This window comes from Rousettus aegyptiacus, unplaced genomic scaffold (genome assembly GCF_014176215.1).
Source record: "Rousettus aegyptiacus isolate mRouAeg1 unplaced genomic scaffold, mRouAeg1.p scaffold_m13_p_6, whole genome shotgun sequence".
NCBI classification, from domain to species: domain Eukaryota; kingdom Metazoa; phylum Chordata; class Mammalia; order Chiroptera; family Pteropodidae; genus Rousettus; species Rousettus aegyptiacus.
In genome coordinates this window covers 72,711,442-72,730,631 of record NW_023416309.1, presented here as the reverse complement: position 1 = coordinate 72,730,631, position 19,190 = coordinate 72,711,442, and the positions used below count along the sequence as shown (strand labels likewise).

General features: G+C 41.1%; 2 protein-coding genes and 1 long non-coding RNA gene across 8 annotated transcripts in view; 2 read left to right on the top strand and 1 right to left on the bottom strand.

Annotated features, from left to right (window-relative positions):
* MYH10 (myosin heavy chain 10) overlaps nucleotides 1-19,190 on the bottom strand; it is a 129,793-nt gene that overhangs the window by 12,815 nt on the left and 97,788 nt on the right. For all 6 annotated transcript variants that reach the window (XM_016154689.2, XM_016154698.2, XM_036223075.1 and 3 more), the window contains 12 exons: nucleotides 16,953-17,090; nucleotides 16,347-16,470; nucleotides 14,788-14,959; nucleotides 13,338-13,550; nucleotides 10,065-10,209; nucleotides 8,449-8,655; nucleotides 6,612-6,716; nucleotides 5,232-5,384; nucleotides 4,479-4,727; nucleotides 3,998-4,210; nucleotides 1,882-2,094; nucleotides 595-756 (listed from right to left, as the gene is read on the bottom strand). In XM_016154689.2, coding sequence (XP_016010175.2) covers nucleotides 595-756; nucleotides 1,882-2,094; nucleotides 3,998-4,210; nucleotides 4,479-4,727; nucleotides 5,232-5,384; nucleotides 6,612-6,716; nucleotides 8,449-8,655; nucleotides 10,065-10,209; nucleotides 13,338-13,550; nucleotides 14,788-14,959; nucleotides 16,347-16,470; nucleotides 16,953-17,090 — 2,094 coding nt within the window. The remainder of the gene's footprint in view (nucleotides 1-594; nucleotides 757-1,881; nucleotides 2,095-3,997; nucleotides 4,211-4,478; nucleotides 4,728-5,231; nucleotides 5,385-6,611; nucleotides 6,717-8,448; nucleotides 8,656-10,064; nucleotides 10,210-13,337; nucleotides 13,551-14,787; nucleotides 14,960-16,346; nucleotides 16,471-16,952; nucleotides 17,091-19,190) is intronic.
* NDEL1 (nudE neurodevelopment protein 1 like 1) overlaps nucleotides 1-19,190 on the top strand; it is a 95,630-nt gene that overhangs the window by 64,976 nt on the left and 11,464 nt on the right. The window lies entirely within an intron of this gene.
* Nucleotides 10,207-17,038, top strand: LOC118603885. The gene is made up of 2 exons (XR_004951435.1): nucleotides 10,207-12,619; nucleotides 13,195-17,038. It is a non-coding gene; the product is annotated as an uncharacterized LOC118603885 (long non-coding RNA).

The following is a 19,190-nucleotide window of genomic DNA, read 5'->3' as shown; positions in this document are numbered from 1 at the left end:
ATGGGTGTTTCCTAAAGCTTTTGTCGTAACTGACAACACTCCCCCCAGAGAAGCTGTGCCTATTTATATGAGGACCCATTATATCCTGCCAATACTATGTTATTATAAAAATCACTTTTTGTCATTGTGGTAGTGAAAACTAGCACTCCTTATAAGAAGCAAAAGTGATGATTAGATAAGACTGAAAAGATTACTAAAGCTCACAGCAATAAAGGAGATGTTGATAATACCTTCCTTTCTGGTGGCTCAGTGGCTATGTTAATTAAGCATCACCAGAAGCTGTTCAAAGCCCATGTTAATTAAGCATCACCAGAAGCTGTTCAAAGAGCATGTTCCTATTGGCGGATGCTCCACCTGTTGAATCCACCCTGGCACTGTTTCAAGACTCACTAAGTGGGGCCAAGCACACCCTACAGACACTGGAGGTACATCTTTATGGCCTGTTGCCCCACCCTACAGCCAAAGGTGACAGCTCCACTGTACTCCCTGGCAAGATAGCAGGCTTTTCTCCCCAGCTTCGCAGGTCATGTTCTTGATCTCAGTAGGTCCAGATGACACACACCATCTTTAAGACTGATGGTTGACTGCACATACCTGAAGTTTGCGAAGCTGCTTGATGACTTCATCCCTAGCTTTGTTTGCAGCCTCGATTTGAGCTTCAAGGTCCTTCAGGTCTATTTCCATTTTCTTCTTTGAAGCAACAGCAAGTGCCCGCTGTTTTCGCTCATCCTCCAGCTCTGCCTCGAGCTCCCGCACCTGATAGACAACACTGGGTTATGCCTCGTCAGCCCCCAGTATCCTTTCATGGAGAACAGGCAGCCTGTCATCATGTAAGGGCTCTGGTTACCCTGCACAGGTGCTCTCTGTTACTGAGCAGTTATTGTTAACAAAAAACCATAGTAGTTGAATTTCGTTCAGATAGAACTTAAAAAAAAAAAACAACACCTGGTATATACCATTTCCATTACAAAGGTACCTAAGAAGTCAGAGTCCCTGATCTCGAGTTCATGTGCTAGGCGATATAACAAAGTCAAAAGACATGGGACAACTTCTTGGCAAGTTCCCTCCAGGGTCATTCAAGCAGCCTGTGGCGAGCCGCTGGTCTTGGGCCAACACAGTGAGGGTGAGCCAGCTGAACGAGGACCCTCTAGCCCCAGCCAGCCCTTCAGATGCTACATCCTGCTGAGTCAATTCAGAATTCCTGGCCTACAGAAGCTGAGTTAATAAGTGTTTCAAGCCACTGAGTTTGAGGTAATTTGTTATCTAGCAATAAGTGACTAAATGTAATAAATATTAGTAGAATGAAAATAAGACAAAATTAAACATATCTCACATCTAAGACTACATCACGAATTCCGAAGGAATGTCAAAATATCCACAAATAATTTTTAAAATAAACTTTTAGAAATTCAACATATGTCCAGAAAAGAATATAAATTATAAGTGCCCAAAAACTTTTTAAAATAAAAAAATGTAAATATCAGTTTTTTTTTTTTTTTTCTTTTAAAGAGTAGTTTAACAAAGACGTGATCTAAATTTCAGAAATATGTTGAATCATCTCTGGTGCATTTTGATTCTTTCGTTCACCCATACTTTTTTTAAGACTCACAGAACTTGAATCTAACTAACTATGTAGATTCCATGGAGGGCTTTTCAATCGATGATAAGTATCCTGGCTTGTAAGCAGCAATGATATTGTTTAAGAAACAGGAAATCAAAACCAATTACATTAAATTGTAAAAAAATAAAATCAAGTAACCAGATAAACTAATTTTACTCCAGCTAATGTGTTCTAATGTGAATGAATAGGATATTGACCCAAAACAGGGCTTTGAGAATGAACAAATTCTTGTTCCAGAGGCCACACTTCCTTCAACCTACTTGCTTAATCAGTAGCCGCTTCTTTTCTTCGTTCTGCTCATCTCGGGTTTGCAAATCTCTCTCAAACTGGGCCTTCATGGCCTGCATGTTGACCTCCAGGCGAAGCTTGGCATCTTCTGTTGCCTGAAGTTCATCTTCTAGCTCTTCCAGCTGGGTTCTCATTTCTTCCACCTGCTGCTCTAGGGCCCGTTTGGATTTTTCAAGTTCATGGACCTAAACCACAGGAAGAGAGAGCTGACCACTGGCAGAGACACAAGCAAGGAAAGGAGTCTTCCTGTTTCACAGGCCCCCATACTGCATGTTGGCCACTCTGGGCATCCCTGGGCCGGCCTCCTGACACCCCGCTCACATACTTCCCTTTTCCTCTATGGCTGCTGCTATTCCTTACTTCAGGTTATGCCATTTAAATGACAGTACTGACTTCTTTATTCACATGTTATCTGTAATCAATAAATTATTCTCTAAGAACTTGACACTAAGAGATCTTTAAAAAGCCAAAGAACAATGAAAACAGTGTGGTGTCTGAAGAAATTGTCTATTGACTGGCCATTTGCTTGCTGTCTGTAACAGGTTATTTGTTCCCCCCATCTTTAATTCTGCCCCCCCACCCCTAACCCTACGGCATCCGTCTCTCATTTTTTTTAAAGAATTGGATCTCTGAAGGCGGGGCGTCTCCCCCCATGCACTTGTGGTGCGCACCTGGGGCGCAAACCCAGTACCTTCTGCATGTAAAGCAGACGTGCTAAACACTACACTATGGAGCCACCCCTGTAACAGGTTATTTATTATAGTACATCCTTCCTGCTGTGGAAAAGATCATTTGTACTGAAAATGCATGTGTAGAAACTTTTAAATATTAAGGTGTGTGAGGCCTGTGAAGCATGGTACCATTAAAAAGAAGCCTGACCTTTCTCTGGACAAAGATCCCCATCACAAACATTTTACCTAGTTCTCTGTGCCAAGTGCTGTGATGAATGCTTCTTACTACATGTCCCTTTGATCCCCCAAGACAACCCGGCAGACAGGCAACATGTAGGTGCTATTATGTATTCCTGTTAGGGTTCATGGCCATGTCAGTTCTCACAGGAACAGGCAGGAGAAGACTTATGACATGAGGAAGGCATGTGTCTCTCAGCAGTGCCTGGTACTTCATAGACGCAAAAGAAATGTTTGTGGAATAAATCTGTGACTCCGTTATTTTAGAGAAAACTAATATGGAACAAGAAAACAGAGTCAACTGCGGAGTTCTCTCTCTACAGTTTACTATGTAATCATAGCTATTTCTACTTAGATGGCTTCTTCTTGTCCATGGGGCTGGTCCCCTGGGCATGAGGTTGCAGGAGACACCCAGTGGGAAGAAGGCATGACAGCCATCCCCCCGCTTATGATATGGCCAGAGAGTCCTTATCCCATGAAAAGGAGACTTTACCTTTATAGAGGACTATGCTTTACAAAGTGCATCTGCAATGGCTTCATGAAACTGGGCAAGTATAATGTCCATTTGACAGATGAGGAAACAGACTTAAAGAGGTTAAGTGGCTTTTCCTGGTCAGAATGGAAGCTGGTGGAAAAGCCAAGTCCTAACTCTGTTTTTGGCTCCTAGGCCTGGGCTCACTTCATTATCCTCAACACATCATATACTAAGGGAAGGATGTAGGACAACCACAGCTCATGTGGAAGATGTATGCAGTGGAATGATAAATGGTATTACAGAAATTTCCAAACTGTGAGTCCCCCAAGCATCGGAAGTCTTCAGAGAAAACTTCTCATTGGGAAGTCCTAGGTCAGAGAGAGCTGCAGTTCCCATGTCCCTCCTCTCCAGGTCTCCACACTAGAGACAGATCCCACTACCTTCTATCTGAGGGGACCTCTCCATATTCGTATTTGAGACTACCTGTGACTCAGGAACAATGAAATCTTTTGTTTAAATATCCCCTGCCAGAATGCAGGTTAGGGCAAGGAGGGCCTAAAAAAGCGGTAAGAATAAACAAAGCTTCCCCACCTGTAAGTGCAGCTATAAGAACATGCCGAGAACAGGCTGCAGAAATCTTCCTAAGGAAGGAGCCGCCTGCTCTCCTTTTGAAGGGACTGGTTTCCAGGGATAAGGGATACTCACATTCTTCCCCACGTCATCCTTGGAGCTCATCAGGTCTTCCATGTCTGCCCGCAGCTGTTTGTTCTGCCTCTCAAACTCCTCTTTGGCCTCCAGGGCCTCCTCGAGGGCCCTGGCCAGGGACAAGGCTTTGGTTTCTTTCTCTCTGGCCTCTGCTTCAGCACGGTCTCGCTCTTCAGCATAGCGAGCAGATATATTCTTCTCTTCTGCTAAGAGCTATATGCAAGGGCAACAGGGAATATTAAAAACAATTTAAAAAGCAACATAAACTCTTCCCATTCATTACATGTCTCACTTATTGCTAAGAATACTACTATAAGATTATGGGTGTTCTTATTTCCTTCCTTTTGCTTTTCTTTTTTATAATTTGTTATAAATGTGCATTGCTTTAAATATGAAAATATTATTTTAAAATAAACTAAAAGTGAGAGCGTTGCCAGGAGGAAACACTGTGTGGCACTGGTCCTGGACTCTGGGAAACAACCTGATCAAACTTCTTCTGCTTCTTCTCCAAGCTGGAGACGATCTGGCGCTGGTGGTCCAGGTCCACTGTCAGGTCATCGAGCTCCTGCTGCAGGCGGTTCTTGGTCTTCTCCAGCTTGTCATAGGCCAGAGCCTTTTCCTCCAGGCGCTGGCTCAGGGCCTCCACGTCTTTAAGAAGTTTCTTTTTGGCTTCTTCCAAACTTTCGATTGTTCCCAGGTCATCATCTATTTTCTTCTTGGTATCCGTCAACTAGGTTTTATGTAAAGGAAAAAAAGATAAATGATAAAGAGCTCTACTGGTTTTCACATTTGAGGCAGAAAGAAAAAAAAAAAAACTTGTTCTCAATATTTTGTGAGAAGAAATAATATAAATCAATGCTATGTGATTTTTGAGCAAATTAATCTTAGACTGTAACTTAATTTCTTCCCTAAAAACCTATAGAATGATGATTGGATTAAAACCTTACATGGTTGGCACAGTCCTACATCTTTAGTTTAAATGCTTCCAGCATTATAACCAGCCTAGCATCAACATTTGGCTGTGTCAAAAAAAAAAAAAAAAAAAAAAAAAAAAAAAAAAAAAAAAAAAAAAAAAAAAGTTAAAGGACCAAAACGCTAAATGGGCTTTATTTAGTAGTACAACCTAATTAACTGTCCTAAATGGAGGTGAAGCAATCCAGTACAGTGGGGACATTAGCTGCTAAATACACATACACATCTAGGTCACCACAGCTTCCTAAGAGGACACACACACCTGGGACTGCAGGGCCAGCACTTGTTTTTCCAGGTTCTTCCTGGCCTCCTCCTCCTCCTCCTGCTGCTCCTGAAGACTGCTCTTCTCCTCTTCTAGCTGTCGAATCCGACTGCTCAGGTTCAGCTTCTGGCGTGTCTCCTCCTGAAGAAGCTCCTATTTATTTTTATAAAAGGGCAATACTTAAGTTTCATTAATCACCAAAACAAAACATGTCTATTAAAAAAAAAAGTCATAAAGAACAGAGAGCTTCAATGTATGAGAAATACCCAGCGATATTAATAAACAGATATGATTTTAAAACAAACGTGATAATATTATAAATGTTCGGAACACAAATACTGCTTCAGACTCATTCAGGAGGCCCAGGCCTGGGGCCTGAGAGTAGTCCGAGACATCTCGCTTTTCTGCATCTCCTCACTCCTAGAATCAATCCCTTCCTCTTCATGTCCATACCCCTGCCTTAGTTCAAGGACTTGGCATTTCCCACGAGGATTACCTCTAATGTTGGGCAACCCATCAATTGTTTGTCCTTCATACTTTCTGCCAGAGTAATTTTTCTAAACTGTAAATGAAAACATGTCTTTCCTATCACGTTCAGACTTAAATTTTTCAAAGGCACATATAGAGCTTTCTGTGATCTGGCCCTTGTCTCTTTTTAAATCTCACTAAGCAGGATGTGCCCTTGTCACAACATAAACCCCAATTACAATGAACTTATCCCCCACTGCCTACTTATCCCACTTTCTGTTTATCTGAGATTTTTACCCTATATCCCCAGCACCTAGCCCAGAGACTGACGAAAACACACCCATACAAAGCTTGCAAATTTAACAAAAATAAAACATAAAACTCCAAGAAAACTGCTACATTATATTTTTATATTATCAGAGTCATTAACCTAACTTCCATCTGACTTAAAAACATGATAACCTAACAAATGATTCGATGTACGTCTTAAAAAGGTAGGCCAGATAAGCTTCAACATACTCTTTTACAAATGGACTACTTCTCTTAGGTCAGCACAACAAAACAATCTTATTTAATCTTATTTGAAACATCCAGCAATAGACGTGTGTGCAACAGGACTGCCACTTGGTGAACCACACCCCAGGAATGCCTGCTGGTGCCGGCAGGAGCTGTCTCCTAGGCCCCCACATGCATGCAACACATAGAAACAAAGGGCTCTGCATCGAGACACAGCTTTAAAGATTTCCTGAGTATCAAGGCCGGTTTTAGTGCGAGATAGCTCCAAATAAAAGTAGGGCATAAAATCAGAAAGAAGTGATAAGAAGGCAATTTTGGGGTTAGTATGTTTCATAACTTATTGATTATAGAAACGGTAGATTTATGATTAAAGGCCCCTCACACCTCCTAAAATACCTGTGTATCCTGTAGTTGAGACTCAAGACTAGCTGCGTCCTTAGCAAATTTAATACCCTTCTTCTCTGCTTCTTCCAGAAGAGTTGAGACATTATCTAATTCATTCTGCAAGGAGGAGTAAAAGATTAAATTCAATGGTAAGCAGATAAAAAGGGTCCAGAATCACCACTCTTAAATAAACATATATAGTATTTGGCGGAGGAGCGGGTGATCTTGAAACTGTCAAACTCTATTAAGGAAGACTTTCACCAAGAGTATGTCACCTCCCAACAGTGCTCAAGAAGCAGACACTGTACCAGCTTCCATAAACAACGTAATAGTCTCTACCCACTGAAAGGACAGGTAGTTTAAAACTGCAGAGCCCACACATGGAGAGGGGTTCTTCTAACTAGTTTACTACCTTGTTTGTTTATCATGATGAGACAAAAATTATACGAAAGCCTCCGAAAGAGTGGCTGCTATACTATGTGAACACGCTCTAAAATCAGCAGGTGTGTTATTTTGATGCTTTTTCACACTATGATGTAGTAATCATATGCTTTGGGTGGGTGGGTGGGGGGCGGTCTGCAAGTATAATTCGTATTCTTATAGAGCTTGAAAACTTTAAAATAGAGATTTCAAATTCAAATTCTAGTATTCACAACCCGATGTTCTTTTTAAGCATTAAAAAAATATCTGGTGTTAGCTCAGGGAAGACAATCAATAAGATTGTGAGAACTGCACAATGACGGGTTAAGGTATATAATAAGTGTAGAATCGCTATGTTGTACACCTGAAATAAAGATAATACTGTATGCCAACTAGTAATAAAAATGTTTAAAAAACTAAAAAACCTGGCATTATACATTTATCATGAATATTTAGCTATTTCTTATGGTTAGATTTTATGAATACTATGGGGAAAATACATATTTTCCCCTCGATTAATGATAGCTCTAAAATCTTCCCCCACTCCTCCCAAATCTCCATGGTATGAGACCTTTTATAACTTGTGAAAACAGTGGGTGTGAGAAGTAGAGGACTCAGAAAGGATAGTAGGGCCCCCTTCAGTCTAATTTGTCCTCTAGTCATTTTAGCAAAGGGAGGGCATATAGAGAACAAACCTGAACATGTCATTTTTAATTTTTACTCATTTTAAGCAGTATCCTTCAGGGAGCCCACACCTCATCAATCTTGGCAACAGTGTGGTGGAGAAGGGCTCAGAACTCAACTGAGACCTCATGCCTTCAACTCCAGCTCTATAAACTGCCAGGGAAGTCACCAGAGAGAAACAAGCTACTTAGCTTCTATGAGCTTCACAGTCCTCATTCATCTACCAGACTCACCCAAGGGGTGATATGAGGGTTAAACGGGAGAATACACACAAGGAGCCTAATGTATGCCTGGTGCAGGCAGCACTGGTGCCCAGTGAGTGCTACTCACCTTGCCTCCCCACCATATATATAGTTAATAATGCTGTTCATAACATCTCTTTTAGGAAAATCTTTCTGGATAATGAGCATATGTGCACGCACACATGCCATTTCAGTGCCGAAAAGTTAACTAAAGCGGTCTAAGAGCGCTCTCCTCAGAAGGCTTTTTTTGCAGGCTGGCCCTTGGTTGGCATCTGGGAACTTAGATTTTGGGAGGGCTCCTACTATTCCCCAAATAATACGATGGCTCACTGTGCCTGCACTGTGACTAGGACTACACGCTGAGTCCTGCAGGTTCTCCTCGTGAAGGACTGAACCATGGGGTGGTCCTGAGTCTCTGCCATAACACAGTTCTGGGATAAAATGGGTAAACTATGGATATGCTACTGCGAGATACGTCAGGAGTAAAGGTTTTCTAGCCTCACCTGTAATTTATTTGCTTTCTCGGCCAGTTCCACCCTGAGTCTGTCTCCTTCTGAGACTTTGGCATGGAGCTCCTGGACCTGGGCATCAAGTTTCTTCCTCTTGTGCTCAGACTCGGCCTTGACCTGCTGCAGCACCTTCACCTCACACGCCAGTTCCTTGTTGTCTGTCTCCAGGCCCTGCTTGTTCTTTTCTAGATTTGCTTTGAACTAGGAGAAGGAAGGGAAAAAATAATTTATTAGTATTTTTATAATACTCCATAAGAGGTACTGCTTTTTGCTTCTGACACATAACGAGTCTGCGGTCAGCATTTGTTGAATAGGATGAAAACAACTGTTGTCCCGAGTGTGAAGATTTCTACAGAAGGTGCACACCTGGAGACACTGCTTAGGGTAGTGGATACAGATGTTTAGGGGCTCTTGCACTGTGTAATTTATCCTTGTTGGTGTAGGTTGGGGGTGACAAACTGAGCACATCCTGTCCAAAGAGTTACCATTCATTCATGTCATCCTCTCTAAGAACTTTAGTTAGTTAAAAAAAAAATTTTTTTTTTTTTTTAAGCAAGAAGCCAAAAATCTTGCTGCTTGGATAACGCAAGGAAACATTTGAATAAGAATAAGGTAGTTAGTATATAATATGAGTAGGCACTGTATGTTGGTGCGCAAGGTGATCACAATAGGCTGATCTCTGCAGGGACCACCTCAAAGATGACACGGGACCTAGGATGGGCTTTCAAAGCAGCGTAGTTGGGGGTTCCATGGGCCTCCGGGGCCAGACTGCCTGGCTTTAATGTCCCTTTCCACTAACTAGCTGTGTGACACTGGATCGATTTATTAACACTGTTTGGCTTCAGTTTCTTTATCTTCTGGATGAGAATAAGAGACTAACGCACAGGACTGTAAAGAAGGTTAAGGAAGGCAATGCACATAGAGTACCTAGCACAGTAACTGACGCATGCTAGTGTAAATGATCAACAAAGGTTGATTCTGTTCCAAAAATTAAAAGGTGGCATGTGGACAGACAGAGAGAGAAATATGGGGAATCAGAGAAAAAGCAAATAGCGTGAAGGACGGGATAACTGGGAAATGCTGAGAAGACTAGTCCACTCAGGAAGGTGGTTTGAGATAGAGGGTAAATGACATTAAGTTTCATCAAGATGGAAAGCTTACACATGAGACAGAGAAGAGGGAACACTGAATTGAGTGGCAACAGTGTGTAGGGCAGGGAGGGAAAAGAAGGGACAGGTAAGTATAAAGAATACTTTAAATATTGGCAGGGCTTGGGGACTTGCTGACAGCAGATGAGTGAGAGAGTGACTTTAAACTGTTCAAAGTTTTTGAGCTAAGTCATCAGGAGAAAGATGGTATTAGTGAAAGGAGACACTGGGAGCAATATGTGATTTATGATAGTTTGCTCCATGCAGTTCTTTAATGAAAAAAAATCAAGGGCAAATGGCTCTTGTAGCTAAGCAGTGCACTTTTAGAAAGAAGCCAGCTATGAGCTACTGGTTCCCCATCAGCTTGCCACGGTGTTGTACAAAGGCTGGGAATTAATCGATAGCGACTGGACGGAAGTCTGATGGCTGGTTTTCTCCAAGGCGTGGCAGGGCTCCCCTCACCCTTTTAGCCTGTTCCAGTTGCTCCGAGAGCTCCTCCAGGGCTGTTGCATGTCTCTGTCTCATGTCCTGGATTTGAGCTTCATGGTTCTTAGTTTCTTCCTCAAGAGCTTTCTTCAGCTCTGCCACTTCTTGTTCACGTTTTGTACTAGAGAAACATTTTTAGAGAAAGCAGCTCAGAATTAGCTAATTAAATTAAAAATACTTTTATGTGCTGCGTAAAAAAAATTACATCAATTCCTTTGACAATTGACGTGCTATTTTCCAATAGGCTGGTGTGTCCATTGTTGTGGTATCATTACTGTGGTTCTAGAAATCCTTCCGGAACCAGCATAACTCCCATTTCAGATCTCACTTACAACTGAGATACAATGTAACATCCCTAAGCATCTCAAACTGTTCTAGGCAGTCTCGTTGCATTGTAGGTCAGGAATTGGTTAACACAGATGCCAAACTGCCTGCTCCAGCACCAGCATTTCAATAAGACTGGAAAAGGATAAATCTCAGAGGCTTTCAAAAGCTAAGGGAAATTAAAGGCCAAATCAAATAGGACACTGCACCCTGACAAAAGCAGGAGCCTTTCTTATCATTCATGGGAAACAGCTGCAATTAGTTAGTTAATATCCTCCCAAAATTCTATCAGGAAATGGCTTAAGGTCGGGAGGAGGGACAAGAGAATTAGAAGGCAGGCTGAAGGGTCACATGCTTGGTTCAGAAAGGGGCTTCAGAGTTTGATATGACAACATAGCAGGTGTAAGACCATAGATTTTGAATGTCCAGAGACAAACAGGTTTTATTTAACCTGCATTTAGAGTACGCAGGTCACGCTAATATTTTTACATGGCTTCCTAATATTTTTATAAATTGCTGTAACATAGTTAGAGTAACCTGAAAAACCAAAGTTATTTCATTAACTAGAAGAGACTTCACCCCCACAACAAGTCACTCTTTAAATATGTCGATTAGAGCATCATCTTTAAGCATATACTTTAATAAAGACTGAAACCAGTAAGGTAAATACCAGTCCTGCTAAGAGCTGTATTAACACCAAGAGTTTAAATAGCTGTAACTTTACAATAATCCTGATGCACAACCCTGGCAAACTTGCTCCATACTTTAAAACCATTAAACTTTATACTTTAAACCAGTAGCCTGTTAGAACAGTGACTTATTTGCTGACTCCTGTGTGGAACATTTTCCTATCTTTACTAGTGAAATGGAGAGACCTAGAGGGCTGAGGTCACCTGTGCCAAGGGAAAAGGGGCCCAAGCGGCTGCTAGCTCTGCAGTAGTATGTAGCCAGACAAAAGGAATCACTAAAGATTCTTTGTGGTCCAGGCTTGCTCAGCCACAAGTTCACTACAGGTGAAAGACATGCATTGGTCTGGGCCTGTCCTCTGTGATCTTCATCATAAGTCCTAAAGAGAAATAAAATGCCAACTGAAGACTGAGTCTGCTAAAGAGTATTCGATTTGCTGAGGACTGTTACTTTTATAGTAATCATGTGATATACAACTTGGGGAAGAATCACTGGAGAAGTAGGGGGTGGCCTGAGTTCTTAGGAGAGTGCAGCACGCATGAATGCTAACACACTGGAGCTGCAGGCAAGCAAAATTCTTCACACAGTAGAATTAATGAGTGCTATATCGGAGCATATCCATGGTTTTAATAAACGCACATATCAGTTGTACTGTCTTTAAAATTTTTTTAAAGAGTTGAATAGAAGAAATGATTAGAACCCTTTCTTCTATTGTAATCAAAAGACCAGCTGAGACTCTTTCAACAAAATCTAGTTCAGTGGTTTCCAGATTTTTCAAAAGTAGATATTTTAAAGAGAAGGACAAGACTTAAAACTGCTAAAAGCAGTTATTCTGCTGAAGTGGGGTAGGAAGCCTCTAACCCTGCCTGGCTCACTCAGATGGACTCCAAGTACGACAGTGGCTCTCTGGGGACACAACCTCTGTATTGCTGCCGTAGTCTTACGTAGCTATGGTCAAATCTTTGACATGTTATTAGGCTCACCACCTGTTTCTTTACCACAGAACATTCTTCTGGCACCCACAATCTGGCCTCGGTTTCACTGCTCAGGACAGCCTTTTCTGCAGACTCAGTGACATCATTCTCTCCGGGTCCAGGCACCCAAATGACCACACTCTTTCCTCCAGAGAAGAGCACCACTGGCTTTCACAACACGTTTCCATCCCAGTTGCTCCAGGTCACTTCCTACCTCTGACCACGCCTGACTTCAGAAATGATTCCTTCTGTCTTTGTTTTAACCTTGGCCATCTTCTCACAGTGATAGGCTACTCTTCCCATCACTCACAGCCTGGAACGGCTGGCGGACATGTGTGTTTGTGCACGTGTGTGCGCACGTGAGCACAGAGCCAGCCAACTCTACCAGCCAAAGCAACCTAGGGATTCCTGGGATGGCCTCACGTACCTGGCAGCTTGAATCTTGAAGGAGCAGATGGTCAGGAAGAGGGCAAGACAGCAACCTGGGAGGTCACAACTCAGCAGCTTGTATGAGAATCGATAGCGATGTGCCAGCAGGAGTCACAGGTCAGCCCCTCTGCCTGCTCAGCTCACCAGTTCACTGTTACATACAGTTCTGTGATTTTCTGTGGGCTGACGTGCCTAAGTCATGTGAAACCTCTCCAATTGTGCTCGCCTGTGTTTGTCACTTTCTTCTTGCCTACGCCTGGCTGTTGGCTCATCTGTTATAGCATATGTCTCTGCTTGATACACACCCTCGTCTGGGTACCTGTACTCACCTTTCTTTTCATCCTTGTGACTGTGTACCTCTCTTCTCATGTTTGCCTACCCACTGTTCATACCAACTGGTGCTGCCAGCAGGTGTCTGACCACCCATATCGTCTCCTCCTCTTTCTGTGACTACCCCATCTAGTCCTCCAGTCTTCTCTCTCTCTCTTACTTGGTCTATGTATAAATCTCCCAGCCCTCTCTCTCTGTATGTGTCTGCTGTCTTACCCTTAGATATCACTGACTGTGGCTTTTCTGATCACATTTCACTCCGTGCACCTCAGTCTATTGGTCCATCCATCATCTACCCATGTAGGCTGGTCTGTTTCTAACCACTGCTATTTTGTCATTCTTCTACATGACCTTATTTCCAGGAGGCAGAGAAGATACTCAAAATGACAACAGAAAGAAAACACACCATCTCCCAAAGTGGGTGAGCACATCCAGAGCATTTCTGCCGGGCCTCGCGGGAGAGCTCAGCAGACACCAGGTGACGTGCTGCCCTCCCCTCACTCACCGTAGTTCCTGCTGAGCTGCGGTGGTGTCCAGAGTGTCCTCCAACTCTGTTTTCAGAGCTTCCAGCTCCTCACTCAAGTCCCTTTTTTGCTTTTCTGCTTTGTTCCGTGAAGCCTTCTCAGATTCAAAGTCTTCTTGAAGTTCAGCAATTTGGGCTTGCAGCTCTCGCACGACTTTAAGTGCATTGTTCTTATGGAGTGTTTCATCGTCGCCCCTGTCAAAGCATCCAGGCACAAGCAGCACGCTGAGTTGGTGCACGGATGGACTGTTTCCCGGCCAAACCAACCCCCAAGCACCTCTCCACAAGGACACCCGGTGACACAGTCCTCTGCTCATGGCATGAGGCTGGAGCAGCTGCACAGGGCCTGACGGGCAGGCATGGAGGTATGCAGGCAATGACCTGAAGGCTCAAAAGCTAGTACGGCAGAGATAGAATCAGAATCGAGCTCAGCCCCCTTTCCAATGGGCTAAATATCTCCATTAAAAGGTTGGACAATCTCATTTTAATGATTAGAATATAAAAAATTCCCTCCCAAGCAAAATGTTGTTATAGTTAGAACACTGTTCAAGGTAGCAGTCTAGTCTATCAAACTGCTACCAATCAGCAAATTCAAAGAAATTTATAGAACACATGTGGAAGAGATACCATCTTCGCACCTTCCACCTTCCACTTCATTTTTGCATCTTTTTGCTAACGTGTGTGATGTAATGCCGGCAGATTTTCTGGCTGGGAGTAGTTGGGATGTTTATAGTGAGGGAGGGGGAAGCTGACAAACATGACAGTGAGTGAAGAATTTAATTCCAGATTCTAGCTCTCATCTCTGTAAGTGAAAAAGCAGAAAATCTGGCCAAAGTAAGACTAATAGTGAGAGATGACAAAAGAAATTTTTTTATAAGCTTTTGATTGTAATTAATTATAAATTAAACTCTAAGTCCTGTGATCATGTAGCCAGAGTTATTCTTTATAAAGAAATGAAAATATTAGATATAATGTTTAGATCATATTTACTATATATGATTTCCATTCTAAAACTGAATGGTTTAGAACTGAATAGCAAATTATGCTATAAGTGTGTGAGAGGGACCTCATTTCTGACAAGTGATTTCCTCTAAACTTCTAAAACATAATAAAATTGATCTGTAATATAGAGAAACCAAAATATTGGGTATGGTAAAATCACTCGTTCTGGTATAAATTTCCAAGGATTTCATGATATATGACTAATAGTTTTTAAGTGTAAATACTGAGAATGGTTTATGAGATTTTCTTGCTTCTCCGACACAAATTGGGTACTCATCGGCTTTTCAGGTTCTTATGTCATACCCAACAACAAAGAAACTATGTGTCACTCTCCCAGGGTTTTTGTCTGCTCCTAGACATGAGACAGTCTGTTGAAAATAAACCCTGCAGTAGCACGTGCAACACGAAGGCCTTTGCAGGGACGGCAGACCTGGCCAGAGCGCCCTGCAGCTCCTCCTCCTTCTTGGTGAGCTGAATCTTGAGCTCGTCGATCTGTGCCTGCAGCTCGGCAATCTGATCCTGCAGGTCAGTTGTTTCACCATCCAGTTTCCTTTTGGCCTTTTCCAGTTCCTGACGAGTCTTCTCTTCTTTCTTTAAGCGTTCTTTAAGGCAAGACACAAGAAGCTCTTCAACACACTGAATGACACGCTCTACGAACAAACTCCAAATATTAACTGACCAAAGTTGTAAATAAATAAGCCATTTTGTTCAAAAGCATGTCGCCACTTTGAGAACACTGTGTCAATAGCTCAGTCATTTGAAACCCATTAAGATCAAACTGAAGGTGAGATAAATTAGTGGGAAGAAGTAATTTTAAGAAATTGGGTAGAATCTAAGGAGGTTCTTTCATGAGAAATGAGCTCACACTATTAGAGCCGAAGTGATCTGGAAACTTCTCATGTCACACTCATCATCATGGCCCAGGTTTGGAGAGCTCAGCAGAGGCCCGGGCAGCCTGTCACCCCACTCCTCATTTACTGGGCATCCCTGGTTTGAACAAAGACTGCAGTTCCCAAGCACTACGGGAGAGAGGGCAGAGTGTGGGCAGAGAGGGTCATGCATCTTTTCTGCCCTCCCCTCTAAAATTCTGCAGTGATTCCGTAATTAACTCTAGTGATCCATTCCATTCAAATGCTTTCCTCACAAATCTACATGCCTTTGTTTCTCCATTGGAAACCAATATGCCGAGAAGATGAGACCAGGTATCACAGGCTGATCAAACAGGTGAGAAAAGAACAGGCCCGTCTGCTTTATGTGTACTTCCTTAGCAGAATAACCTCATATACTGGTAAAAATGGCTTATGAATAATTTCATACTGGCATCCCTTATTTATCTAACAACGAAACCCTAATTATTATTATTTTTTAAAACCCAACTCATTATAAAAGCAATGCATTAAGGAAGAGTGGTCACAGCCCGCAGACCTTAACAACACTAGTGCCTTAAGAGCCATGCTCTCTCCCCCTTCCGCATTGTCATGCCAACCTGCAGCTGCCCCTGAAAGGAAAGGTTTTCCATGCTTTTTCCAACACCCACCCTCTTTTCTCTTTCTTTTGAAGAAACTACGAGTTATTCTGCAGAAATTCCTAGGATTTCCTGACATTACCTTTGCTATCAGAGTGAGACACCGTTACCCTCAGCAGTTTCTCCTGCCCCCGCCATTTTTTATGTCAGTAAGCAGTGCCTTTGTGAAGTGACACATAGTCCAATGGCCTGTATGACTCAAAACTTAATTTGGGCCCTAAATACATCCACCAAAGGGCAGTATATTTTACCATAGGACCTAACTTAAAAAGTAAAAGTTTAAAGGATAATTTATCGCTATCCTATCATAAATATGTGGTGACTAGACCTAGTTTAATAATTGAACACAAACTGAAAGCTCTATTAGTAACCACCATGTGCATTTTCCTATTATTGAATGTTCCGATTAAAGTCTAAACAACTCACACGCCTAGTCCTGAGTTTTTCTAGTCCCAAACACTAACCTTCTAAATCTGAGATCATCACTTCTTGCTTATTCCTGATTTTAGCCAAGTTTTTTGCCTTTTCTTCCTCTTCAGCCAGCTGAGAGGAACATTCAGCAATGCGATCTTCCATGAGTTTCTTTTCCTGAATAGAAAAAACTGCTTCATAAAAGGCATTCAAAAATAAAAACTAGGGTTTGGTACAACTTGAAAAATAAATAACACTGGCACCGCCTCTCCCAATAGGTCACATACTGCAAAAAGGCAGGAAGGCTCTCACTCATCTTGGGGTCGACCCCTAGAGCTTGGCCCAGGTGCCTGGCTTGCAGAGTCCCCCAACCCGTGCTGCAAGAATGAATGCTTGCACAGATGGGAACAAGTCATCAATGAGTGATCACTGTGTTCAAAACGTGCAAGTTAAAAGTCTAAAGGATTATAAGAATATCTGGTGGATACAGAAAATTAAATGGTTTCTGCGTCTTTAGAAATCTATACGGGTAGAGACTTAGAAAGTTAAGGAACCTGAAATCTTGAGAATTTTCTGTTTGGAGCCGCTTTTAGTGAGTGCAACAATGTAAATATTTCCCATGCTCTAAAATCAACTTTTTAATGGAAATATTATCTTACTTTGATAAATTTGGAGTTTTGGTCCTCGAGAAGCAGAATCTCCTCTTCCATCTTCTTGATTTTAGCCTCTGCTGTCACCTTCTCCAGCTGCAGTTTCTGCCGAGCCCCTTCTTCCTCATCCAGCTGCTCCTCCAGGTCCTTGTGAAAAAGAACACAGTCAGTTCCCCGACTTTCTCCACAAAATTCTACTGCGTATAAATAAAGGAATAGACATTAAAATGAAATACCAATTTGTGATGTTTTTAAAGAGCAAAAATATTTTTAAAAATATGACATCCAGTTATGTGAAACAGACATTCGTATCCACTACAGGTTAAAGTACAAACTGGGTCAATCCTTCTGGCAGTCAACATGGGAAAATGCAGCAAACTTTGAAAACGAACATTTGTTTTAAACCAGCAATTTCAGGAAATAGTTACAGATATGATTTACATAAAAAAAGTAAAGTATTTATAATAATGAGGAACTATGAACATGCTACATAAAAGACTTGGTAACTAAAAGCTGGCATAATTGTAAAATGGGATAACATATAGTAGTAATGAACATTCATATTTTGGAATTATTAGTAATGCAGGGAAATATTAATAATTAACTATATCGAACACATATATATGTTTGACCAAAAGAGGAGAGACAGAGAACATAAAAACAATTGAAATAGTATAGGTCAGTGAGAAACAGGCTGTTCAGTTCAAGCATGCCTTTCACAACATGAGCCTATCACCAAACCGAATGGGACTCCAGTGCTTACATAAGTTTTTTCTATAACATGCTTCTATTTTATACTCTAACATTATCATATATAATGACATATACATCATTGAACAGGGTTTTACATACAAATTAACGCATGGTCAATTTAAGAAACTTTCAAGGGTAACTTTGGTTATATAGTTTACTCATGGTTGATTTAAAAATGAAACCCTTGCAAAAGATTAACTTTTTTATTGTGAAAACTTCCAACCCACATATTAAGTATACAGAGTAGCATAATGAGCCCCACACAGATGCATCAGCCCAACCTTAACAAGTGCCAACTCATGGCCAGCCTCTCTACCTCTCCACCATACCTCCGTTCTCCCCTAGGGTTATTTTGAAGGCAATCCCAAACATCACATTACATCTATACGACCTTTAGGCTATATCTCTAAAAGATAAAGACCACTTAAACATACATTTGTTTGTTATAATTGGAATCCAAATAAGGTTCACACATTGTGATCAACTGATAAGCTTCTTAATCTTTAATCTCTTCCATCTCTCTTGCTCTTCATTTATTGTTTAAAAAACAAACAAACAAATGAGGTCATTTGTCCTATAGTTACCTACAGTGTGGATTTTGTTAACTGCATCCTTCTGCTGCACATTCTTAAGGTGATAAAAGCAGCAAACAAAATAGTATGTTCCAAAAAAAATAGTATGTTCAGTATAATATCAATTATCAAATGAACCCTTATATATCTGTTTAGAAATATATATGAGGAAAAATGAGAGGTAATGGGGGTGATAGGTGGGAGAAAACTAGAAGCGCTATTCTGTATTCTCTACGTTTTCTACAATAATCAACAATCATTTATTAATATTATAGTTAGGAAATTAATCTTAAAAACCAAACCAAACCAAACCAAACTCTAGTAGTTTTGAGTTGAAAAGCGTATACAGATGAGAAATCCCTCAAAGCCTCACAAGGCCAAAAAAAAAAAAGACCAACAAGGTTGGGTTTGGTCGAGGTCCATGAAGTGATAAAAAATCGTCGATATTTCACAAGAGAAAAAAAATACAATACTTAATAATTTAATATTACCATAAAAATTTTTAGAATGTGTTTGAGTGTCACAAAGGGAGATAATAAAAACAGTGCAAAAAATTAGAAATGTAAAAGAGTTTGGGAAAGAACGTGAAGCAAAAAAGTTTTGAAAAAGCAAAGCAAAACAAAACAACACCCTGATCCTATAAGGACATTTGTTTTTTACATATACTAGAGAAAAACTTGTAAGCATTTCATTTGAAGTTGTTAAAATTTAGAGTTTATATAAAAAGAATAGGTTGGGGAGATTAAAGATGAATTTGAGTGCCCTCCTCCTACATGAGTAAAATATGTTACTGAAATAAGCACGTTCTTAAACAAGAGAAAAGAAAATCAAAACTATTGATAATGCTACCAGGGAAATCTCACGATTGTTGGTGACTATTATTCCAGATCTTCTGTATATTCCCATGTAAAGTCATACATAT